We start from the raw sequence: 25,249 nt of genomic DNA on the forward strand, positions 1-25,249 counted from the left end.
GTCCTCTTTTGTTACATAAGAAACAAGTGAGCACTCTCCTCTGATTCCCTGTATTAAAACCACTCAAATTATTAGGTGTAGGCAAGATATCACGTCCTCCCTGCCCAAAACGGTCTCTGCCTCTGCCTCTGCCTCCTTGATGCCCTTCATTCACTCGTCCAAAATCTACAGAAGTGTCCATGGCCAAAACCGAATGGGAACGAGCTGATTCATTTCCTTCTGCCCTTTGTTTCATAATCATTTCATGCTGGAGAAGTTTCGCTTGTAGGTCATCAAAGTTGGGCAAATGAGGAAGACATGACAAAGCTGTGGTAAACATGTCAAAATCAGGGCCCAATCCATTAAGGAGTTGTTGTACTTTATCTTTATCTGAAATAACACTTCCAATAACAGTCAATTGGTCAGTAATACTCTTTAAACGGCCTATGTATTCCATAACTGTCATGGAGCCTTTCTTCAAACTTTGAAACTCATTTTTTAAGTACATAACTTGGGCTTCTGATATCTGAGAGTATGTCTGAGAGAGCTTACTCCACAGATCTGCCGCAGTGCAATCATATGAAAGAGTAGCCAACACTTCTTGAGAGAGTGTTGACGTAATATAAGCAACCAAAGACTGATCCTGCTTTCTCCAAGCTGTATACTTTGGATTCTTAACAGATTTAGTGATTGTGTCACCCTTCTCATCCTTGGTTTCCTGCAAAATAAGCCGTGGTGGTATAAGAACAGAACCATCAAGATGTTCATCGAGATCCTGACTCCGTATAAACAGAAGTATTTGTCTCTTCCATGTTAAGAAATTAGAATGAGTAAGTTTTTTTGTAACGAGCTGATTTAAGAAATTTGCAGAGGGACTAGAATACGAGAAGGAATCCATATCAATGAAACAACGAATAAGCAAACAAACTGATTTGAGATCACTTAATCAATCAGCAGAGCTTCAATAAAAAGAAAAAACTTCCTTTTTTTTTGGAAGTGAGAATGTAAAACGTTACAGCCTGCCTATAGACGTTGCACAAAAAACACTAATTTTACTGCTGATTGAAAAAGAGAAAGATAATAATATAAGTTTGAGAAAATCTGATATAATGGTGAATGCTAGACTATGACAGTAATATATAAAACAAAATGATATGACGGTCCAGCAATACAAGGAGTATTCACGGCTCACAGACTTAGGAAAGAATCAAAGAGGTAAAGATGACTTAGGAATGCACAAAGCTAACAAATTCAGAATGGAGGTAAAGAAATTTATGGCAGAAAGAAGGTAAAGTTTTATTGCAGAAAGAAAACCCACAGAAAGTTGACATTGATGGTAGGTACAGAAAACACACAACGTGAGGGGGAAAGCTAAAACCCTAGAAAAGAGTCGTTGATGGTAAAGGAGAGAAGATACAGTCGTTGACGTTGATGGTGAATAAGAGGCAGTGACATTAATGTTGAAGAAGAAGATGCAGCCGAAGAAGAAAAGGCAGACAATGATGTCGTGAAAAAGAAGAGGCATACAGTGACGTTGATGTTGAAGAAGAAGATGCAGCCGAAGAAGAAATGGCAGACGATGATGTTGAAGAAGAAGATGCAGTCATTGTTGGTGAAGAGTAGATTACGAAGAAGACGAACCAAGGAGTATTCACGGCTGCTTCTTCAGATCTCGTTGAACATGCTTCTGGTAGGGTTCTGCAACCGAAGCTCTGATACCATGAGAGAAATCGAGGAGTTTATTCCATACACATGCTCTATTTTAACAGGCTTCACGTGGATTTCCCTTCATCTGGGGGCTACTGTCATCTCAAGAGCACCAAGAACTCCTTGCCACACCAAATAATTTCATCCCTTGGGTTTTCACATTCCAACATGTGAAATCAAACAAACTCAACCGTATTGCAGGTTATAACCCTCTTTAATCTCCAGAAATCAAGAAAATCTCATACCTCAACCACAAGAAAATAGTTGAAAGAATACGTAGCTCCCAAACCTTTCACCAAAATGGTGAAAAATCATAATGAACCTTCAAAAATGCCGATCGGTGGAAGCTACCATACCCAAATACCGAATCTTCTCCCAAGGCTATGAGTGATGTCAGCAGCTGACATCAACTAGCAGTAAGTTTGACCCGGTCTTCCTTGTTCTATTGGCTTTGATACCATCTTAAATAAAGGTTCCTGTACCTGCAAAAATGTTACAGAAGGCAGAATGGAAGATAGAACAAGAGAGAAGAAGAAGAAATGAGGGAAACAAGAGAGCTAATGCAGCAGACCTGCCTCTCCTTTTTATTATTCTAATGACAAGACAAGGAAGTCCAAAAATGTGCCTGTTCACAAGTTTTTCCATAGTTTCATGTACGGATTCAAACACCCTTGTGCTAGACAACTGAGTTTGGATAAAATCGTCTATCTTCAACAATCATGTTTCATTTAAAGATGGTTTTCATTGGTTTAGGACCTAGTTGTTTTGAACCTTCATCAATACACATACATTAGTTTATTATTTTCAGTGATGGTATGACATTTCCATTTTTGAAATTTTTATGCTTAGAACATTTTGGTTGCTGATTTATTTTACTGGTGTCATACATTTTGATTTCTGATTTCTTTTACCTCTGTCATCTTCATCATGTCTAATTAGTCTAACCTGTTGTGCAAAATATTGTGTATTGATGTTTAGTAGGTTCTATTTCATCAAGCGAGTACAGGAGATGGGAGAAAGCTGCAATTGCTGGGGTGTCATTGGTTGCTGATGCTGCTGCACACTTGGAGCGCACCAATAATAGATTTCCCTCGGATGGACTTCTGGGCGAGCTACCCTGCAAGCCATCTTCCTCTTCTGAGGGTAAGATCTTGAACATAGTGAGCAACGTTGGACACAATGACATGCCGAAGCTGAGTTTGTATCATTTTATTCAGAGCGCAGGGATATCCAACTTGAGAACACAGATAGGCATAGGCATGCAACACTACACTGTGGATCAGCCACAGCACAGTCTTGTGAGATTATGGGAGTGGATGTTCTACAGAGACATATCATGAATCCATCTGAACCAGCGCAAGGTACCGGACTGTTGTCAAAAGACCCCAAATTGAAATTGCAGCTATTCCCAATAGATGACCGTACACTGAAAGGAATGGAGAAGGTAATTAAAATTGGAAAAGGTCTGGAACTTTATTTAGTTGCTTGTTGTACTGGATTCTTTCATGTTCACTTTTTTTTTGCACATCCTGTAGGATGACCACAATCCACACTTAGAACTCACTGTTGGAGCTCGAAAGAAGATATCCTCAATAATAGAGCATTTAACTCGCAAATGGGGCAACTCAAGCATAGCATCAGGGGAGCTCATACTCTTCTCATATGCTGTTCATCAAGGAAATATTGCAGGTCATCAGAGATGGACTGTGGGTGACTCCTTTGTTAGTGCTGCAGATGTGTATTCAGCTCTTGGAAGCCCAGCTGTTTTTCGTTTAAGGTTTGTATTTCATAGAATTGTGAATTTGAGGATTATCTTCTTCATCAAAGCAGTAGGGGATCTTAAAGAGATATTGCTCTACCCTTTTTAATTGTTGAAAAGGAATTACTAAGAATTATCAATCTCTCTGACTTGGATCGTTTTTTTTTAAGGTATGGATGGTTTTCTAGCACTGTGCCTGGTCATGTATCCTTTGGGCAATCATCATCTCATCATTTGGGTGTGTGCTTGCATTCTGACAAAGAAAATCTGTCCATGGACACAAACTTCACTTCTATGAATCAAATGCCACCTTTTGCTCATCAGGAAGGTCGAGTAATGAATGAAAATGGTTCAGCAGGTTCAAATATAAATACGTCAATTAGTGTTGCTTTGAGTGAATCAAAGCGTGACAATTCCCATTTTGGTCATGCCCCCAAGAACCATGGCTCTTCAGATAGCTTCTCTATTGATAACAGTAAGCATCTGACGGGGGTCACATCCTTCAAGAACAACCTTCAGACACCATCAGAGCATCCACCAACACCCTCACTTGGTGAAGACAGCACTGATGGATTTCTGCGGAATCTCTTTCAAAATACGGTAGGGTGTCTTTCCATGTGCTGTTATAGTGCTGTTGATAGTGCTTTGACGTTCTATGGTGTGTCTCAACTGTTATTCAGGATAACATTCAGGCAGGTGGTGGAGCCACTTTGGCAACAGTAGAGTGGGCAGATAGCCTCACCAATTACAGCGTGGGTGATTTTCTATCCGAAGCATCAAATGCTGCAGAAGCCGTTGTTGTAGAACAAAGTGCTGCCACCAGCAGTGTGTGTCTTCAGCAGACATCATTTTGTTCTGATTCATTTGATGCAGCCATAGCAACACATATATCCCGACATCAAAATGCTACCAGTGTGTCAACTAACGTTTGGAATTCATCCCTTTGGGATGCAGAGGATACACGTGATGCATTTTCTTTTCAGAAGGATAATCGTTCACAGGATAATGCTTATCATTCGTACAGAAATGCTTCGATAGAAAAGTGTGACCAGGATATCTTTTCAAATACAACAGGATATGCTGAATTGGTCCAGGTATGTTACTTAATGAAGTTGAAACAGATGTCAGAATGATATTCATGTTTTGCTTTCTCCATGAAAAATAAATTATAGTTGATAAAATTATATGGGTTAGTTCGTTATGCTTGTTTTGTATTGTATGAAAGGGGACATGATCAAATTTGTCATGTTTGTTTTACATAACGAAGAACAGGATTTAATCTAGACATGGTCCTTTCAATTAGATTTGATCTTGGGTTCAAACCTAAAACGATTGGATTTGTATATCTTCTAATGGTAGTTTATGATTTGATGGAATTAAATAGACGTAATCCAAATCCAAATGGGTTTGATTGGAAATTCCATCTATCTTGTATGGGTTTGTTAGACTCTGTGGTAATTCCCAGACCCAACTTGTTTGAAATTGGTTAATGCAGGGAGATCAAGGTGATGGGTGGTGGGCAGGGCGAGAGAGCAAATTTTTTTGTGAGAACTGAATCTGCACTTCAGGACTCATAAAAATTACCTTTTGATTGAGATCTGTTTTGCCATTGACTTTGGAATAGATCCAATTGCCTAGTTTTGGAATTTATATTACAAAGTATGCATTTCCACGAGAAAATGAATCACTTCCTCACTTTCTAAACGTGCCCTAAGTACTGAAAGGGTTTTTTGCTGCTATACCATCATGCCTGCAGTCTAATTTATCACTGTTTTTTTCTCTATCTAATTTTTCATTTTGCAGTTCAATGGAACAGAACAACCTTCTGAAGATGTTGAAGCTGATGTGCAGAACATAAAACAAAACCAAGGGAGTGAAAAGAACTTTGGCATCTCAGATATTTATTGGGTTTGTGCATCGTTTCTTTTTAATTTTAATGAATGAGTTACATCCTGCAAAGCATCAAAATAGCTGCTCTGATTCCTTGGTCCATCTTGTCTCCGTATGCAGCCTGATTCGTTAGGATGCATGCTAGACTTTGGTTTTTCATCCTCAAGGTTCCAGAGCCAGTGTTTGTTGAACTCAGACAGTATGAATAGCCTCAGTGGCCTCATTGCTAGCAGTCTGGATGCCTTTCAGAGTTGCTCCTTTTTTGGCTCAGAGAAGAGGGGGATCTTGTCATGTGAAGGAGCTCAGCCTCAAATGCCTAACAAGGCGGCGTTGGGGAATCCTGTAATATTAGATCAGAGTAAACCAAATATTTCTGACAATCCTGGGAGTAAGTTGACGGATGCAATTTCTCTTGGGACCTGACTGAGGAAATCTATCTGCCAGCTCATTCAGGCGAAAAGAATGCAGTTCGGTTTTTCATGATAGAAAATTACATCAGCTCCTACCATGTCCCTGCGTGCAGATATGTATACATTGTTATTTAGGGGGAAGAAGAAAGGAAAAAAGGTTCTTGTTCTCCCAAAATGTACAAATTTAACAACTAAATGGTTTAAATTGAAACAACCATGTTGATGCATGGCTGAGTCTAGGGTTAGGATTTTTGGGCAGGGGTAGGCTCGGTTGGGTCAACAGTCTAGGTCAAAAGTCAAACTCGGGTAGACGGTTCGTTTTTTGATAGGTTTGAGTAGAAAATTCAGAACTTTTAATTGGCATCACAGAAAAATTTCAGTTTTTGAGGGATTAATTCTGACACCTAGGATGAGATTCTATTAAATTTCAGATTCATAGGGTTAATATTCTGAGAGATATGATTGGGACAAGTAGCGAGTTTTTAAGGTATTTTTAGGGTAGACTTGGTTTTGGTTTTGGTAGGCCCGAATTAAAAAATAGAGTTTTTTTTTTACTTAGCGCTCTATAAATTCTGAAATTAAATATTCTTAGGTGTGCTGAGTCTAAATTTCAGATTGGTTTGGGCAGATTAGGGTTAGGTGGGTTTTAACTAGAAAATGGGCTAAGGGATAGGTTTGGATGACTTAGGTTAGGGTTTGCTACCCAGCCTCAGAGAAAGGTCAAGGGTTTTAAGTTTGGTGCTTTAAGGTTGGCTGGAGAAGGTCAAGACCATTAGAGGCTGCACCGGTTCAAGGTGGGTCTTAGCTTCAACCTTGGTCCACTTGGAAGAATAGACCCATTAGGGATCAACTCACCAAAAGGGAGAAGGGACTAGCCTTTAAGAAAGAGAGGCGAGTCTAGGGGGTATGGACTCATTAGAAGAGAGAGAGAGGTGAGTCAAGAGAGTGACTCATGAACTAGAGAAAGAGAGAGGGAGAGACAATTTTGAGAGAAATAAGTTTCAATTTTCATTCATTCCAAGGCTAAAAAACAAGGGCTTATATATAGGCAAGGGTGGGCTCTTAAAGATTACAAAGTTACAAACAATATTAAATAAAAGAACTTAATTCAAGTTAAGCCTTGATAGCCTTAACTCTCTTTAGGTAAGCCTACTTCAAGATTCCTTACACAACTTTCATGGGGCGTTAAAAAAGGTGGGGTGTCAAGGAGGTGGGTTCCATTGAGCTCCCTTGGCCTATTTCTAGAGGGAGCATCCTACAAGTGGGTCTCACTTGGTCTATTTTTGGAGGGGGCATCTCGTGCATAGGCCCTACTTGGTCTTCAATACTGAAAGGATGAGGTGGGGTCTTAAGGGTGGGTCCCATAAGTTTTAGCACTTGAAGCTTCAGGTCTAGATCCGAGTTTTCAAGGATTGGGTTCTCATTATATTCTCCTCCTTTGAGAATTACCTAGTTCATTAGCTAAGGGTCCTTTATAAATGTTCTTTGCTTGTGCTTCCTTGTTTCTTTGATTTGTCAATATAGACCATCAACGGAAAGATTCTCGATGCCTTTCTTATACTAGATCTCAAAGTCATACCCCATCATTTTGGTAACTGACTTCTACCGCAACGAGGTTAAGATGCGTTGTTTCATGAGGTACTTAAGGCTTTATTGGTTTGTGCGGACTACAAAGTGCCTTCCTAGGAGAGCCTCTTTATTTTTTGAGCACCGTTATGATGACAAATCTCCTTTTCGTATGTGGATAAAACCTTGGTACGGTTGGTGGGACTCTTGCTTATGAAAGCTAATGGGTGGCCTTCTTGCATCAATACAACTCCAATCTTAATGTCACACACATTGGTTTTCTTAACAAATGCTTTGTAAAAATTGAGTAGGGTAAACATCGAGGCCTCGCACATGGCTCGCTTGAGCTTTTCGAAAAAGTGCACGGTTCCTTCTGACAAAGTGAAGACATTTTCCTTTCACATTGTTGTTAAGGGGGTCACAATGAGTTCGTAGTTTTGCACAAACCTTCAATAGTACCCTATGAGTATGAGAAACCATCTCAAGGCTTTGTTGGAGGTAGGCTTAGGCCAAGAGAGTGTGACCTCAATTTTCTCGGAATTCACGCTAACGCCTTGCTCATCTACTATATGGCCAAGATAGGACACACGAGATTGTTCGAAGCTGAACATAGATCTTTTGGCTACAAACTGATGCACTTTTAGGGTACAAAAGACTAACCTAACATGCACCATATTGTCTTTCCATGTTTGACTATTGATTAAAATATCATCAAAGAATGTGGATAAACTTTCTAAGCATTGGTCAAAATACATTATTCATAACCCTTAAAGGTGGTTGGGGCATTCATCAGTCCAAAGAGCATTACGGGCAACTCAAATTGACTGTCGTGAGTTCTAAATGCCATCTTTGGAGTGTCCTTACTTGCCATCTAGATTTGGTGATATCTGGCTCAAAAGTTTCTCATCCAATAACTCGTCGATGACCGGGATTAAATGTTTATCTTTTATGGTTACCACATTGAGAGCCCTGTAGTCAACATAGAAACACCATGTGTTGTCCTTCTTCTCACCAATAATACCGGCAAAGAGTAGGGACTTGAACTTAACCAGATCATCCCAATATCGAGCATTTCTCAGATTAGTCTTTTGGTCTCGTCCTTTTCAGAATATGCATACTGATATGGTCTAACACTTATGGGGTTCCTTACCTGGAATGAGGGTGATATGGTGATCTTGCGACCTTTGGAAAGGAAAAGATATTGGTTTCATGAACACATCCTCGAATTTCTCTTGGACTTCTTGCATTTTGGGGCAAACCTCTTCTACTTCATTGTTCTTGCAAGGCAAGTAACTATAGATTTTGACAGTTTCCTTTGAGCCTATCTTGTCATCGTCCTTAAGCCTATGAGCCTTAAGCATACGGTCTTCCCGCCTTTCTTGAGACTCATTTTTATCTTGCCAAAGTTTCACTGGACTCTTTCTAAGGATAAGAACCAACTCATCCCTAGTACTACATCAACAACTTTCATTGGCACCACATAGAGGTCTACCTTAAACTTGGAACCTTAGAGATCCAAATTCACTTCGGGGCAAACATTGACACACTCAAGGTGGTTGTCATCCCCAACCATCATACTGAATATGGGCTGCTCCTTTATGCGGCATCCAAGGATCAACACAAGGTGTTCTCGCATAAAATTGTGGGTTGATTGGGTGTCGACCAATACTTCAATTTGCTACTGGTACATCCTCCATTTGACATGCATGTAGTTTTGAACGGATACTCCTGCAAGCGCATGAAATGAGATTCCAAGTCCTTGGTCCATTCCCTCATCTGTTTCCTCTATGGTTTCGGGCGGGTTCATCCTCACTTTCTTCTTCACTCTCGCAAACCATATACATCTTAAGGGACTTGCACTTGTACCCTAGACTCCACTTTTTATCACAATTGTAACACATCCCTTTATTGCATTTATCCACCATTTGAGACTTAGAAATGAATTTAGTTTTTAGGAAAACGAATTTGGGCTTGACACCCTCTTCCTTGCCTTGGGTTTACATTTTTGGCATATCGAGGGGTTGGGTGAGCCTATTTATAAAGGCATACCTTTTCAAGTGCTCTTCCACAAGTCTCACCTTTACGTGACATTTTTTCAAAGTCCAAGGGTCAAGAGCCATGAGTTCAACTTTTATTTCATTCTTGAGACCTTTCATAAAAACATTGATCAAATCGGGTTCAGACCAATCCTTGCACATGGTGCTAAGCTCGTCAAACACTATTTGGTACTCTTGAATGAACATTTTTTTGCTTCAAGTTCTTCTTCTCCACAATATGGTTAACATAAGAAGATGGTCCAAATCTCTTTAAGAGTTCTCTTTCGAATTCTATCCAAGTGGAGGTACCATGGCAGTGCTCACGCCAATAGTACCACCTAAGAACTTTACCTTCGAGGTGAACCACGACGCAACCTATCATATTCTTACGGGGTATTGTTTTGTTTACATAGCATTGCTTCACTTTGTACATCCAATCATGATGATCTTTTCCAGAGAAAGTTGGAAAAAAATCTTTAGAGGGCGAGGGAGAGATGCCAGAGTGATGGCATTGGGCTGGTTCCATGCTCATTCAGGTGCGGTCCAAGAATTATCTTGCGAACGTCCTCCTCCTCACAATCATCCTGGACAATCATTTGGAGCTGCTGCAGGATATTGGTGATGTTCACTAGGTTTGTCTCGAACGTAGCCATTTAGTTTTCGACACCACTGATTTTAGTGTTGGTGTCCTCCATGAACTTGGTGAAGGTTTCATGTCTCATTTAGAGGATTTGGTCTTGGTTCTTTTTAGGGGTCTGATGTGAGTTTGCTCTGATACTAATTGATGTGTGGCTGAGTATATGGTTAGGATTTTTAGTCAGGGGTAGGCTTGGTTGGGTTAAAGATTAGGTCAAAAGTCAAACTCGGGTAGATAGGGTTCGGTAGTAAATGCAAAACTCCAAACTGGCACCACAGAAAAATTTTAAATTTTGAGGAATTAATTTAAATACTTAGGACTAGCTTCTATTAAATTTTCAGATCTAGAGGGTTAATATTCTGGGAGATATGACTAAGACAAGTGGTGGTAGAGGTGTTAATGGGTCGGGTTTGGTTCGGACCAGGTGAAACCATACTTGAACTAGATTTTCGGGTATGTTATTAGGTTTAGACCTGGGTCTAATCGAGTCCACTATAAGAAAAACCATACCCATACTCGATAAACACTACATGAACCAAACCTAGACCATACACGGTAAAATCATATTTTTTATCATTTTTACATTGAAAAATTATCGGTCTTAATCAAAACTCGGGTTGGGTTCAGATTTGGTATAAAATTTCACAAACTATACTTGGGTCCATGTATTAGTTAGACCTTCAGGTCTGGACCTGGGTCTTATTATTTATCACCATACCCGGACCCTATAGGTTTGGTTTGGGTCGTGTCTGAGTAAACTAGGACCGTTGACACCCCTAACTGACAGGTTTTTAGGGTTTCTACAAGGTAGACTAGGTTTTGGTTTTGATTGACCCAGATTGAAAAACAAAGATTTCTTTACAATGGGCCTTATAAATCCTGAAATTTGGGGGGTTGAAACTAGATATCCTAAGGTGTGTTGAGTCCAAATTTTTGATTCAAACGCCTTATAAATTGGGCTGGGTGATTTTTCTAAGTCCGACAAAAATCAGGGTTCGCTAGAATTCTGGTTTGGGCATTTAGGATTATGTGGGTTCTAACTAGGAAATGGGCTGAACGACTTACCAGGCCTAAGATGAGTAGGTCATGGTCTGCTACATAGGCTGGGTCGACTGGAGAAGGTCAGGGGCTTCATGGTTTGCTGGGGAAGGTCGAGACCATTAAAGAGTTGGTATTGACTGCGCCAGTTCGATGTGGGCCTTGACTGTAGCCTTGATCCACTTGGAAGATCAGACCCACTAGGGATCAAGTCACCCAAAGAGAGAAGGGACTAGCCCTTGAGAGAGAGAGAGAGAGAGAGAGAGAGAGAGAGAGAGAGAGAGAGAGAGAGAGAGAGAGAGAGAGAGACTCGTGAACTAGAGAGTAAGAGTGAGAGGGGGACAATTTTGAGATAGAGAGACAAGTTCCAAATTTCATTCTTTCCAAGGTTCAAAACAAGGGTCTATATAGGCCAAGGGTGAGTTCTTAAAGCCTACACATATTACAAAAAATATTAAATAAAAATAGATAATTCTAGTTAAGCCTTAAGAGCTTTAGCTATATTTGGGTAAGCGTACTTGGATCACCCAAAAATAAAGTCATCTTCTCCAAAAATAGGTTCCTCCCTTAGACTTCCATTTGCTATTTTCAGACATCCAAAACCCCTTACACGACTTCCATGAGGCTTTAAAAGAGGTGAGGGCACCAAGGAGGTGGGTCTCACTTAGCTCCTTTGGCCTATTTACGGAGAGAGCTTCTGATAGGTGCGTCCCACTTGGTCTATTTCTAGAGGGGGCATCTCTTGCATGGGCCCCACTTGGTCTTCGATGCTGAAAGGATGAGGTGGTGCCCCAGGGGTGGGTCTCACATGGTTAAGCACTTGTAGCTTCGTATATAGATCTGAGCCTTCAAGGATTGGGTCCGCATCACATGTGAAAAGGCAGTGATGAGAAACCCAATTTCGCAATTCCTTAAATTGGTTTAGCTTTCATTTTGAAACATGCAGCCTTAAAACCAGTATGTTGGATTTGGTTTTTCGATCTTGTTGTGTAAGCCATGAAATTTGTCTTTGGACTGAGAGTTACATTGTGAGCACGTTCTAAGGGCTGTACACGATAAGTAACAAAACTAAACTTGAGCTATGATCAAAGTAATAACCAAAGCTTAAGACTAAAAAAAACTTTCTACATCGAGCCCAAAACAGCTAGTTCAACTATAGGGCACTTGACACGGCTCGTTCCAAATGCGCCCACTTAAGCACATTGAATTTGAATGGATAATAATAGTATGAGTGGGCTTGAAGTCGAGAAAATAGTATTTAAGAATTTGTGATTATAAGCTTAAATCGTTTACTTAATTGGTTACGTATGTGCAGGGGCACACACAAGCACGGGCTGAAAATGGTTGGGGTGTGGCTGGATTAAAATCTTCATGCAGATCCATGCAGGATGGGTTGACTTTGATTGCGGTATTCGGCACCTTATGCATGTTCAGTTTCGTATGGAACTAGGCCAAATCATGTTTGACCTGTTAGATGTATGTATGTTGTTTTTACTAGCTTCGTTCCAAGACCTCTAGGGTACTGCATCTCAAATCCACATCCTACCAACCAATTTAATTACTGGAGGTGGGGTTAGATGAGTCCAAAATTAATGGAGCTGGCCCATAAGCTAAAACCCCATAGCGTCGAGCACGCTAGATCTGATCATGGGCTCATCCATACATATGAAGATGCATCCACATGATGTTAGCCTATGTCACAGATATTGCTGAAAATTCGAAAATATCATGATTAAAAAAATAAAAATCAAAATATCACCTATTTTGAAAATACTGCCGTTTCATCACGATAAAAAATTTGCAATGTTTTTACATATTTCATATATTTTTAGGTAGGTCAATCTTTTCCAAAGGGTTTCTTGAGAAAAACTAGTTTTTTCAAAATATCACAAGATTTGTGGCAGTGCCGCTGCAAGCCGCAAGTATAAAACCATGAAAGACGGCAATTGAAAGAATATTTGTGAACATGATAGAATGTCAAACTCATACAAAATCGATAAAACTGAGCAAGCTCATTGACGTGACACAATGGAGCAATTCAACACTGGCTGCATCCGATGGTGCAATGTAGGCTTGGCAATCAATCAGTTGCTCGTGAATACAGTGGATCGACCTCAGCAACCATCCCCTCAAAACGTTGACCGAGGAGAAACAAGACACAGATCTCAAGGTCAAGTTTCGTGGGAATTCATCAAAGCCAAAACTGTAAATGGCAAGCAGCAGCTCTAGTAAACGTGAGTTCATTCCAACAGATGTGATGGAATACTTTTGCTCAGGGCTATTGGTGCTGGCTCTGACTACCACTGTGCCTGAATGACACAAGACACTGATAAGTCCATGCAAGGATCACCGCAAACGACTCTTGGTTTGTACAGTTTGCTCTTTATACGTGCTCCCCTTGAGCTCCCAAATTGTGTCTGGACGAGGCAGATTAAACTCGTCAGGCTTTAGAGCCACAGGAAAGTCTGGCAATGGAGGCGCTGTCTCTGTGATGCTGCATGACACACCCACACGGTTTCCATGTCAGCAAAAGAGGCTATCGCATAATCACGCACCATAAACTTTGACGAACGAATCAGAATGAGCCTAAAATAAGTCATCTTGCGCTTATTTTAGGCTCATTCTGATTCGTTCGTATAAGGTTTTCCAAAAATCTGTTTTTGTGGTTTATTACACATTCGGAGAAACCATACACATAATTTATTGCTTCTTACTTTTCATGGTTGCTATGGAGTAAGTTGTTGGCGTGTGCGTTGCTATGAGCGTCTTTAGGGATCCTCTCGTACAAATATTTTGTAGCGCCCCAGGGAGGTGGATTCCTGCTAGGGCAATAGAAAGTATGGTTCATGGGAGAGAAACAAATACACACAATCAGAATAATGTTTAGCAGCAGAACCTTTCAAAAGCTTAAAAGAAACATTCAAGCTCCGGTAAAATACATCCAGTAAGTGCCTCTTATCACTATCTTTTGCACACACAGAATACTAGCTTCTACCATCAATCAGCAATCTAAAATCAGCCAAATACCAGCTGACAAGACTAAGAAACCTCCAGCACCCATGTATCAATACAATGGATCTTCTGAAGCAATTCTACATGGAACTATTGACGACCGTGATATTATTATAACCCATTGGTTATTGGTCCCTTGGTCGATTTCTAACTTTCCCCTTTTTCTAGCAATTTTTCATGCTTGTGCTCTTCCATCGGATCTGGTGTTTTGTGCATATAGGTATCAACCTCCCAATGAAGCAAAGTTGCCCTTATATTTAATTTTAGAGTTTTTTTAATCAGGTGAAATGTCTGAAAACTTCCTAACCACTTTCAAAAGTCACACCCTACATTGTCTTACAAATCTTCATTTTCCGAGGATGCAACAAAGGCTAGAAAGGAATAGAAAGGCCATATTTCTCCCTCTAAACCAGAAACATTCACCACGATTACCTTCACTCGACTTGTCTCAATCTGAGAAGAAAACATCTTTTCCTGATAATTATCAATCCAATCCGGAGGCTGACAAAAAAGGATAGAAAATATTTAAATACCAATACTTGTACAGTCTGAGAGATGAAAGCCCTAAACATCCTCCTCAAAAACACGAATAATTTCCCCTGCCATTATCACTAGCTCCACATGAATGAGACCGATATGTCATTCAACAACTCATCACTATGGTAATCTCCTTGTTGCAAGTGGAGGAAACCATTTTACAGCTCTAGATATGCTTCTGTGGTTGGACCACACATGCCCAAACAAAGCTCAAGAAACACCAACTAGAAAAAGTGTTCCTAATAAGCGGCAATTGCAACCAAAGGAAGGGCTACTAAATGGGAAAAGAAACACAAAAATGGCTGGTCATAAACTAAACAATTAAAAAAAAAAGACATGAAAAAAGTCCAGCAACCTTCTTCCTATGTCACAATGATTCGTGGACTTGAGGACGCGAGATTCAGATTCGACTTGAAAGTTCATTTTTTTTTTCAAAAATGGGACATGAGGGAAAAATTTTAATTTTTTAACCAACAAAAAATTATTTTTGAATATTTTAACATTAAAACTGGTTTTTTTTATTGAAATAAATTAAAATGCAATAAAATAATGCAGTACATGTCTGTGTCCGAGTCAGTGTGTCCAAACGTGTCACCTGGGACACAGCCAAAATAGCATGTCCCTGTGACATAGCCTTTTTCCCTGCTAGTATCTTTACACCAAGAACTGGATCTTAGTTCATGAATCTTTAATGTATATGCACTAGTTTCTAGACAAAAGTATTACAATTATAATGCACATACTCTTAGACCAGAAAGGGATTTTGCTAGCTATGAACCTTATGTTTTATTATCAATCTGAACAATTTCAGATGATTATCACTTTTTGAAGTAATTTAGAGAAAATGAAGGTGAAGTTCAAGGTTAGAAGATCTAACGGCTCATATTTTCCAAAAGGATTTGCTGGAAAGGCAAGTTGTGCACGTTTAAATAAAAATAAATAAATAAATAAATAAATAAATAAATAAATAATTCCACTAAAAGGTCATCTAGTTAGTTTTAGCCTTTCAGGCATAAATGACATCATATGTATTTCGGTGATTTTGCTTCTGTTAAACCTTATTATAATTGTTTATCAGGAAATATAATATCAATGTGTATTGATCCATTATTATAATAGTCTACTAGGGTTTGACTATATTAATGAAATCTCAACTGCGCCCTGCATTTGACAGGAAATCAGGGGTCAAGGGCTGCAGCAACAATGTATTCTCCAAATGTTTGTAAGAACGGATTTTCAAACATAACAGAAGAATCTTGGTTGTTCATAAGATATGCAGATATATTCATTTATACATCATAGATGAATGATCGTGTACTAGGAGAACTTCAATGAATTGTTGCAAATTTATCTGCCATAAGCACTGTGAAAGAGAAAGAGGAAGGTTGAATATGAAACGAGAACTTTAAATGGGGACACCCAAGAAGTGTGGCTGGATCTCTTGGAGAGTAAGAGGCTAAGGGCTTACTCCTAAAGGATATGGTGTGAATGACACTAATTTCCAGCTTAATACTTACCTGGTTAAGGAGAAAATAATCAACTATGCATGAATTCAGAACCAAATTTTTCCCAAGTTAAAGAAAAAAGGAAAGAGAAAAGCCCAATACGATTGTAAGAGGATCAGGGATGAATGGTGAACCGACTGACAATTCTGCAAAATAGCAAAAGCATGAAGGTAGCAAGTAGCCTTTTTCCCATCATTCTCATTTCTATTTTAGTACTGAACAGGATATAGTCACACATCAAGAACAAAGAGCACTAAATTCTGTAAAATATCAAATGCAATAGTGGAAGCCTAGTTCTTATTATTATATAGAACCCAAGTTGCCTACAAGAACTTGCACATATTTGGAATCCATTCATAAATGGCACAAAACAAAATTTAGGAGTACACAATGATGAATCCTTACTAACCTTGACTGAGGAGGTGCCATACAAAACTGCTCTGAGGCCTTTTTACTTTCGTTGAGAAACTCCTCAGCCGCTTGTAATGCAGCCATGGCCATGGCATGAGATTTCTCTGTGTTCGTCTCATCAAGAATTAGACCATGGAAATAGTATGCTGCAGCCTGTAAGTTGTAATACAAACGGTCAAGCAAATCATTGTCTTTAGTGGCATCATGAGTAGGTTAATAAAAACCAAAAGCATTTAGTATCACCTCAAATTTCCATGAACAATGATCATATCGAACTGCAAATTAAATAACTAATGGTGCAGAACCTATTTTCCTTTACTATGTACAATGCTACACAAGCATACAGCTACCTTTATAATTGAAGGCAGAGTGAATGCTTACATTGGACAAAAATGTGTAGGCAGACGTATGGTGATATATTCTATGCTCTTAGAAAATAGACTCACTCTAGGTCATGCTGCAAAGTTATATTTACTGGACAAAATAATCAGAAATAGAATTAATGTTCACAGACTACAGGATGCCTATCGATAAAGAAAAGCCCACTGACTAGGATATGAAGGCCAAGATGTCTCTGTTCCATAATAAAACTTGCATCTCCACTCATGACCTGACCTCCTTTTGCACAGTCTAGAGTGTAAAGTTGAAAACCACATAAAGAAATAAATTTTGATGAATGAAGAGACAAAACATAATAATTAACAAGACAAATAACTAGAATATCGTCACTGAATTCAAATAAGGAATTATTAATTTAGAAACTGACCTTTGCTTCAGCATATTTCCACTTGATAAAGAGTCCATGTTTATCTCCCCAGTAACTTGGTAAGGACACGTTCATGATGCCTTCTTGAGCCTGTTTCAATAGTGCCAAAAAAACAAAAAAATCAAGAATAAGAATATCTATACATGTTTTTAGCTATTCATATCCCCCCTAGAACTGCTGCTTCACATACAGAAAAAAAAAAATCCTGTGGAACCAGAAGTTATACTGAAAAAGACTAGCGGAGCAACAAGTATTGCTTCATAATTACATGATCATGGCACCAACTATGCTTATAAATGATACCCCATCAATAACAGAAAATTGAAGGCTTGGGAAAGGTAAACCAAACAATAGAAACAAAAAAGCCATTTCAAAACAATAAGGATCATCTGCAGCACTCATGCATACAAATTTTTGTAATACCTGCTGCCAATACTTCACCATCTCACATGCAAGCCTTCGTTTGACAGCTAGTGTGGCCTTCGCACTATCAATAGCCATTCCAAGTTGAACATAGGCACCCTGTATTCACAACAAAAGTTAAAGACTGCAAGAATGAACTTAAAACTTGATGTAGCAAAAGACAATCTGAAACATGAAAGAATGAAAGAAACATAATCCAAAAAACTCCAAAAAAAAAGAAAAAAAGAACAGGGAATGAAAAAAAAATTAAATACTGATGGTAGAATTGATTTTGCATGATGACATTCAAACAATTCCATAAGCTGTACAAAATATCATTTGAAAAGAACAAAGAATAAGAGTTCCAACTTCCAAAAGCATACCTGACCCAAGGCCTGCAGGCAAAGAGTATGTAGCACTTCTTCTTTCAAATCAGTTGGAAGATTTCTCCTACAAATTGTGACATAGGCTCATACTTATCAAGACAAATTGCATCAGTAGAAAGTGCTTATTAGCTAAGAGAATGCACTGTCAACATAGGGCTCGAAAATCAACATAGGGCTCAAAAAAGGCTCATACCAAATACACTAACAGTTAATCCACAAACCTGACATCAGGAGGCATCCGAGGAATGACATGTTGAATAGCACAATCTAGGTATCCTGCCGCTTTTAAGAAAACATCAACAGAGGTCCGCTTGCTCTCTATAACAAAGATGCGTGAAAAAAAAGAGTAAGCCCAAAGCAGATTTTTAAAGGTACAACAAATGATATGAGAAAAATACACACTTATACTTCTAATGAGTATGAGAGTGGAGCAGCAGAAAAAGTGTTCACATCAGAAAGAGTAGTGGATACCATTAATGCCACAGTTGATGCATCCATCAATATCTCTTCAAGGGAAACAAAAAACAGGCCATTAAAAGTTGTTTGTTTGATTTTTTTTTTCTTTTTGAAAGCCAGCTTCTACTATAGATTTTCAAGGTTCGTACTGAATCTACTGATATAAAAAAACATTTTAAGTCCTTGAAATCCTGAATAATCATCAATTATGAACTGTAGGTCAACAAATATATCACCAACAACCTTTTAATTAGCCACTACAATGTTAGAGGCCAACAAAATCTGAATACAATCAGGGGCCAATAACACACTAAAAGTTGATGCAATCAATAAATTCCTGAGAGTGAATAGAACAAATAAATCAAAACAACAAGAAAAAAAGAATGAACTTATTCTAGCTCAAATAAGTGCACTAAACATAGCAGTTCAAAAGTTTAATACATAAGCAGCACAAACATGAATAGACCATATTGAACTCCATTTCATTAACATAAAACCAAGTTTAACCAAACCATTCTGCTATGAAAGATGGGTATTTCCTGGGTCTCCTGTACCTGTGCCAAATGGTCTGCCAAAGGTATGGCTACTAGTACATTCAGTCATGGGTCAGATCAATTATGGATCTGGATCTGACCCAGACCCAACCATTTTCCTGTTTTCTGAGCAGTCAATATTTGGTCAAACATGAGGATCAATTTTGGTCCATTTTTAAGATGCATAAAGGGTTGTTTTCATCAATTCCTGTATGTATATATATGCATGTGTTAATAGCCATACCCCATACCCATACTTTTAGGAATTTTCATGTTGTATCCTATGTATGACTTGTGAGCCTAATATCAGCAATCTCCTTATAGTTCTGTATAATTTGTAATTAACTTGATCTTGCAATGGAGAAGTGATTTTAGTTGTCACATTACAGGAGCAAACAATTGACACAAATATTGCCGATACTTGGAAAATATCATATGATATGCTTGCTATAAATAAAAAAATCTTATCTAAATGGTAAAAAGGTAAAGTATCACAATCCCAAGAAATTGCATTACTTCCGAGACTGATTTACGTGACTATTGAGTGAAGTAATTAGCAGAAACTCTATCGTGGACCGATTCCAGATATCAAATAATATATTCAAGCTTTGATCTGGTAGAAAGTCAGATGAATTATAGAAGAAACATATAAATTCCTGGTGTACATGCTATAAAGTTTAAACATGGCACTAATAATGAAGGCTAGCAACTTGCTGATTAAAGGCTTCCCTAGTGATTCAAAAAAGACAAAGAAAAAAAGCTAGAGACAAAGAAAATTAATCTTTGTTTAAGATTTTGAAAAAGTTCTGCCAAGCAGTATCTTAATCAGTTCATTATAATCTACAGTGTGTTAACAGCCCAAAATCAATATTCTCATCAGATAGAAAAAAATAGCCAGATCCAAAAAGTACCAGCATGCCATGAACTACAGTAAGAGCAAAGCTCATCAAGAAACATATCCTGTCCTGCATTGTCTGCTCACCTTCTGTTATTTTTGGTTGATAACCGTCTGTAGTTGGCTTAGGTAGAAGTAGCAAATTTGCCTGTGATAGTGAAAGCATTGCCATAAAATGTAACACTGACAACACTTCATACCAAGCATTTGACACTGCAGTTTTCTGCATGAGCAACCATCTTATGAGGCTAGTCATTTGACAAAAACAAGGAACAAATAGGCACAGAGGAATAGCAAAAAATGAATCAAGGGCTGATTCCCCACACCTCTGCAACGTCCTCCTGGTTGACCCACACAAACTCAATCAGGTGTTCTAGCTGGTTTCCTGTACAATAAAGCCATAACAAATTCTTACAGATTAAAACTAAAATCTGAAGTAAGAGCTACCTTCAACAAATGTTGTTAAATTCCAATAATTGAAAGCTTACCATCATTCACCAATCCCAATAGCACAGGCAGGTAATCTTCAAGGGACTGTTGAAGGTCTGCCTGAGTTGATCCCCCTGCAAACAAATAAAGACTGTAAGAACATTGTAGGTGGCTTCAAACTGAAATGGCTATTAAGAAATACAGTCCTGTCATATAAGCTGAGGGGCAATATATTACTTAATCAATTAGTTAATTTTTTAACAGAGTAAGTCAGCTTTTATCCTATGTAAGTATCATTTCTTTGATAGGACAAGTTGATTGATTCCCAAAAGAAAGATAACACTTTTTTTTGTGACTACTATTTCCACAAAGAGAATATGCCCTGAAGAAATAAAAACAATATTCTCTTGTAACAAAATGATTGTAAAAAACAAGTAAAGCAACATGATAGAGTCCAACTTAATGAAACTAGAAGAAATATGACACACGAGAGAGCGCTTGACCAACCATGTAGGGTAGCTGTCTTCTTCTTGGACTTTGAAGCCATTTGTACCTCTTGGTCAGCCAGCAAAACCATTCGAGTTTGGAGAGTTGAAAGGCGTTGGACCAAATTTGAAGACAAGCGTTCAGCTAGTAATGGAGAAAAATCTGAAGATTTGGGGACACGGAGCCCCGGCACAAAAGCAGCTATTTCTCCCACATTCGTCGGCCTTCTTCTATTCCCGCCACTGACACTTGGTTTAGATACCAGGCATCCCATATCTTGGATCTTATACCTGCACCCATAATTAAATTGATGACTCAAGGACATTGGAATTCATGGCAATTGCATATACAGTGTGTTTAGAAAGTTCAGCTAAAATACACCTGCACCAATACCAGTTTGTCAAAATTGGATTGCAAGAACCAAGTCACGGAAGATGAAGAAAAACACACAAATAACATAAAGTTGCCTACCAAAGCCACAACAAGCCAAAAGCTATACGAATTCATGACCAGAAAAGCACATGTTTCGGTGACAAAACCTAACCAAAAACATCAATGCATGCATGTCACGCCTCCCATATGAAAAAAAGAGGAAAGGAGAAAAACTTTATCTTAAAAGGAAAGCACAATTTTTGGTGATAAATGCATGCATGTCAAGCTGCCCATATAAGAAAAGAGAAAAGAAGAAAACTTTATCTTAAAGAAAAGCACATTTTTCGGTGATAAATGCATGCATGTCGAGCTGACCATATAGAAAAGGAGAAAAGGAGAAAAAACATTATCTTAAAAACATGTATAGAGATTTTCAAAAGGCACATATACCATCATACCAGAGGACACTGAATGACAATGAAATAAGTAAGACATAGGAGATTTGAAGCTTTAATGTTTCCCAAGTTGGTCGATGAACTTTACAACCCACAAGGTCATAAAACTGTTATTCAATATATGCAAGTACCAGGGACAGAAAGTACACGAGGAACACATCAGATACAAATATAGCAGAAACCCTGGTCAAACAAATATGGAGCGCAATATCTCATGTGAGACGGTCTTGGGTTGAATCTGTAGAAGAATACTATACACATACAAGTCTTCTGTTTTCTTCCCGAAAAAACAATTGAAAGAGAGAGGAACCACATGCAATTACAAGTTTTAGAGGTGATCACAAGAAACCCTTTTCTGCCAAATCAGAAATATTTCACATCCTAAATAAAGTAAATGCTCATCAAACTAGAAACCATAAGTAAACATACGTCCTCACCTATAACAACCACAAAATATTTGGTTGAGGAGTCAAGCACTAAATGAGTGAGTCAGAAATGAAGCAGCCCAAGCAACCCTAAAAGAAAAACAAACTTCACATGAAACCCATGAATACAAAGGGGTTCACTGATATAATGATTGACCTATTTTGGAGAAATCCCAAGAGTGAATCTCTTCAATTCCTTAAATGCTAGTAAAGTTATAAGATGAATTCATAAATAGAGCAAGTAAAATGCAGCGTGCTAGTCAAAATTAAAACATTACATAAGCAAGGCAAAGACGCGATAGACATGAAAAAGGTAAGCATGCTTAAGCCAGATCTGCATCTGTGCATAAAAATAGATATGCGATATTGTTACAAAATTTAGAAAAGTTAACATAAGAAAAAAGTTTAATGATCTCTACAGATCAAAATTTTGCATCACTAGTTGCAGTAGGGATTTTGTGAGGACAGAGGAAAGGGACGATACATCTGAGCTGAAATTGAAAATAAAGAAACAGAAAAACGACAGATCTTGGATATTTAAGTCAACATAAACCAAACCGAGGTTTTCAGAATTCCAGAAAATCATCCACAGATATTTATTATTCTATAAATTCTACAGGAGAAAAGCCTAAATGAGCTAAATAAGATTTTGAAGAGGGACAAAAATATAAAAAAAAAAACTAAAGGAAAGAGAATTGATCATGATAAATTAAAGGAAATTAAGGAACTTGCCCTCAATTAATCAAGAGAGAATAATACATATCAAATTCAGCCAAACCCTGAAAGAAAGCAGGATCTCCTACAAAGGTATTTAAATGAATAGACTAAATCGCAAAAAAAAAGAAAAAAGAGAAACAGACAATGGGAAAAGCTAAGACCGTAACTAATTAAGAATTGATGGAACTTATATATCTATATAAATTCATCAAGAGAAAGCCGAAATTTCCAAGTCAAAGGCATAGAAAGTATACAAACCAGAAAAACTGAAATAAAAAAAAAGGAAAAAATAGATAACAGAAATGGAAAAGCTCAAGAGAAGCTCTTAAAAAGTAAATAATCTAAATCTACTATAGAGACGAGCGAGGACGAACGAAAATTTTCTTCAATTAGGTTTCAAAAATGAAGATGGACAAATATTACGAATTCAATCAAGTCAAATTCATAAAAAACATTTCAAAGTAAAAACAAAACTTGCTTAATTCTACCTCCAGAAAACAGGGGGGGAAAAGAAAATTTCTCTTCAAAACCACAACAAAACAAATAAGAAGAAAATTCATTACCCACCACGAAACGATTTGAAAACGAGATGACAGAGCGAAATTGACGCGAAATTTGGTGGAACAAAGGCGGAAAAGAAGAAGAAGAAGAAGAAGAAGAAGAAGAAGAAGAAGAAGAAGAGATGCACCAAAAGGCAAAGGACAAGTAAGCGAGAAAAAAGGAGAAGGAATCAACCACCTTTATTCTCCTCTGTCTCATCGTCGAAGGGAGACGATCGCTCCCGATTTTAACAGAGAACAAAACGTTCGCGTTGTTGTTTATTCTTCTTCTTCTTCGGATGCAAGAGACTCTGACGGGCACCGAATCCTGGATTCTTCGGCACGCAACTCTCTTTCTCTCTCTCCCGCAGAGGTGGGCTTGTCTTAAAGAGTCATTAGCAACTGAAAGACTTGCGTCCGAATTCGCTACCTTTATAAGAGACCCACGTCTTCTCTCTCATATGAATCAACGATGACGACGACCGTCATCCGCACCGCCGTCTGATGTATAAATAGAAATTATTTATTTATTTAATTATAAAAAAGGAAAGTAAGGAGATAAGGGGGTTTTGCGAATTGGTCCATGCCTTATAATCAATTTACAAGATAGTCTCTAACTTACTCAATTTTGCAAATCAGTACTCTCTTTTCTCAATGTTATCGCAAACTGATCCTTCTGTCAACAACGCTGTTAGTTTGACCCTTGTTAAACACTGACCATGGTTTTAACTGGTGATCAAAATGCCCTTCATCAAATAGTTGCATTAACTTTTTGCAAATTAATCCCTACCATACTTTTTGCAAATTAATCCCTACCATATTCACAGTCAGAGATGGGACGTCCCCTCCCCGTCTCAAGATTAGAACCTCCGTCCCTGCACGGGGATGGATTTTAACTTCCAACCCTCCCTCCCCATTTCATGGGGTGGGGCCCGTTTTCCCGTAGTCTATTGCCATCCTTTAAAAGGACTGGGATGGGGCGGGGGCGGGGAAAAGTGTAAGTCCATCCCACCTCCATCCCCGAACGGGGATGAATTTTAACCTTCGTCCCCACCTTCATCCACGTTTCATACCCTTCATCCCCGGTCCAAACGGGGTGAGGCGGGGCAGGGCAGCAGAGGCAGGGGAGAAGATTGCCATCCTTGCCCTGTCTCAAAATCCTGTCCTCCATCCACTCTTCCATCTCTGCACAGGTTTCAATTTTAACCTCTATTTCTACCTTTATTCCTGTTTCATGTCCTTCATCTCCGGTCTAAATTGGACGAGGCGGGGTTTTTTCTCCTCCCTAAAGAAGGAGAAGAAGATTTACTAATGGGGATGGGAGTGAGAAAAACCATAAGTCCATCCCTGCATGGGTTTTGATTTTAACCTCCATCCCTGTTTCATGTCGTCCATCCTTGATCCAAACGGAACGAGGCAGGGCGAGACCCGTTTCCACCTGGTCCACTTCCATCCCTATTAACAGTAAGAGTAAAACCGATAATTTGTCTGCCTTTTAACAACTGTTAACCTTCCGTAATCTACATTCACTACCTTCTCCTATTGTGCAGAAGGCGCTCGCGGATGTTTACCATTTGGTAGTGGGGCCTTCTAAAGGTACCATGGTTGCCGGCCATTTTCAAAGATGCCCTTGGTCTGTTTGCTGTTTTGATGGTTAATTCTTCATCAGCTTATCTTTCCCTCAAAAAATAAAGAAAAAGAAAAGGCAAGGACCGATTTGCAAAATGTCATAAGGAAATACTATTTTATAAATAATTTACAAAGCAAAGATTAATTTGCAAAAAACCCAAAAAAAAATAAAAAAGAGACAACTTGATTTAAAACCGAACAGAGACTTAGTCCCGTTGACTTTTCTTATTGACTAAAATTACAGCAGGATTAGGTGCAATGTAATTGTACAC

At 38.5% G+C, this 25,249-nt stretch overlaps 2 protein-coding genes across 8 annotated transcripts in view; one reads left to right on the top strand and one right to left on the bottom strand.

Annotated features, from left to right (window-relative positions):
- LOC149835718 (TSL-kinase interacting protein 1-like) overlaps window positions 1-5,959 on the top strand; it is a 48,917-nt gene extending 42,958 nt beyond the window's left edge. For 2 of the 3 annotated variants that reach the window (XM_090008702.1, XM_090008704.1), the window contains 7 exons: window positions 2,665-2,829; window positions 2,904-3,130; window positions 3,222-3,463; window positions 3,616-4,045; window positions 4,126-4,539; window positions 5,249-5,353; window positions 5,456-5,959. In XM_090008702.1, coding sequence (XP_089864828.1) covers window positions 2,665-2,829; window positions 2,904-3,130; window positions 3,222-3,463; window positions 3,616-4,045; window positions 4,126-4,539; window positions 5,249-5,353; window positions 5,456-5,758 — 1,886 coding nt within the window. In that variant the 3' untranslated portion in view covers window positions 5,759-5,959. The remainder of the gene's footprint in view (window positions 1-2,664; window positions 2,830-2,903; window positions 3,131-3,221; window positions 3,464-3,615; window positions 4,046-4,125; window positions 4,540-5,248; window positions 5,354-5,455) is intronic. The other variant, XM_090008703.1, reaches the window with a different exon arrangement.
- A 6,986-nt stretch (window positions 5,960-12,945) lies between these two features.
- Window positions 12,946-23,828, bottom strand: LOC149835719 (uncharacterized). Of its 5 annotated transcripts, XM_090008707.1 has the most exons (13): window positions 23,548-23,749; window positions 22,105-22,182; window positions 20,862-21,130; window positions 20,414-20,488; window positions 20,252-20,310; window positions 20,013-20,148; window positions 18,263-18,359; window positions 18,039-18,105; window positions 17,677-17,775; window positions 17,254-17,343; window positions 16,486-16,640; window positions 13,737-13,841; window positions 12,946-13,516 (listed from the first exon to the last, which is right to left on the bottom strand). In XM_090008707.1, the coding sequence occupies exons 3-13, from the start codon at window positions 21,112-21,114 to the stop codon at window positions 13,369-13,371; spliced, it is 1,284 nt and encodes a 427-aa protein (XP_089864833.1). In that variant the 5' UTR covers window positions 21,115-21,130; window positions 22,105-22,182; window positions 23,548-23,749; the 3' UTR covers window positions 12,946-13,368. The 5 variants fall into 5 exon arrangements, with proteins under 5 accessions (XP_089864833.1, XP_089864832.1, XP_089864834.1 ...); XM_090008706.1 differs by lacking the exon at window positions 22,105-22,182 and having other exon boundaries at window positions 23,548-23,828; XM_090008708.1 differs by lacking the exon at window positions 22,105-22,182 and having other exon boundaries at window positions 12,946-13,331; window positions 23,548-23,827.
- Window positions 23,829-25,249: the final 1,421 nt, after the last annotated feature.

Source organism: Nuphar pumila, chromosome 6 (genome assembly GCF_984573655.1).
Source record: "Nuphar pumila chromosome 6, dmNupPumi1.hap1.1, whole genome shotgun sequence".
NCBI lineage: Eukaryota > Viridiplantae > Streptophyta > Magnoliopsida > Nymphaeales > Nymphaeaceae > Nuphar > Nuphar pumila.

Excerpts from the sequence above, each read along its gene's own strand:
- LOC149835719 (XM_090008706.1), bottom strand. The coding sequence starts at position 21,114 with ATGGGATGCCTGGTATCTAAACCAAGTGTCAGTGGCGGGAATAGAAGA. Across the intron at positions 13,842-16,485 it reads ATGGCACCTCCTCAGTCAAG|GAATCCACCTCCCTGGGGCG; the intron begins GTTAGTAAGGAT and ends TTGCCCTAGCAG. Across the intron at positions 13,517-13,736 it reads CTCCATAGCAACCATGAAAA|CATCACAGAGACAGCGCCTC; the intron begins GTAAGAAGCAAT and ends TGTGTCATGCAG.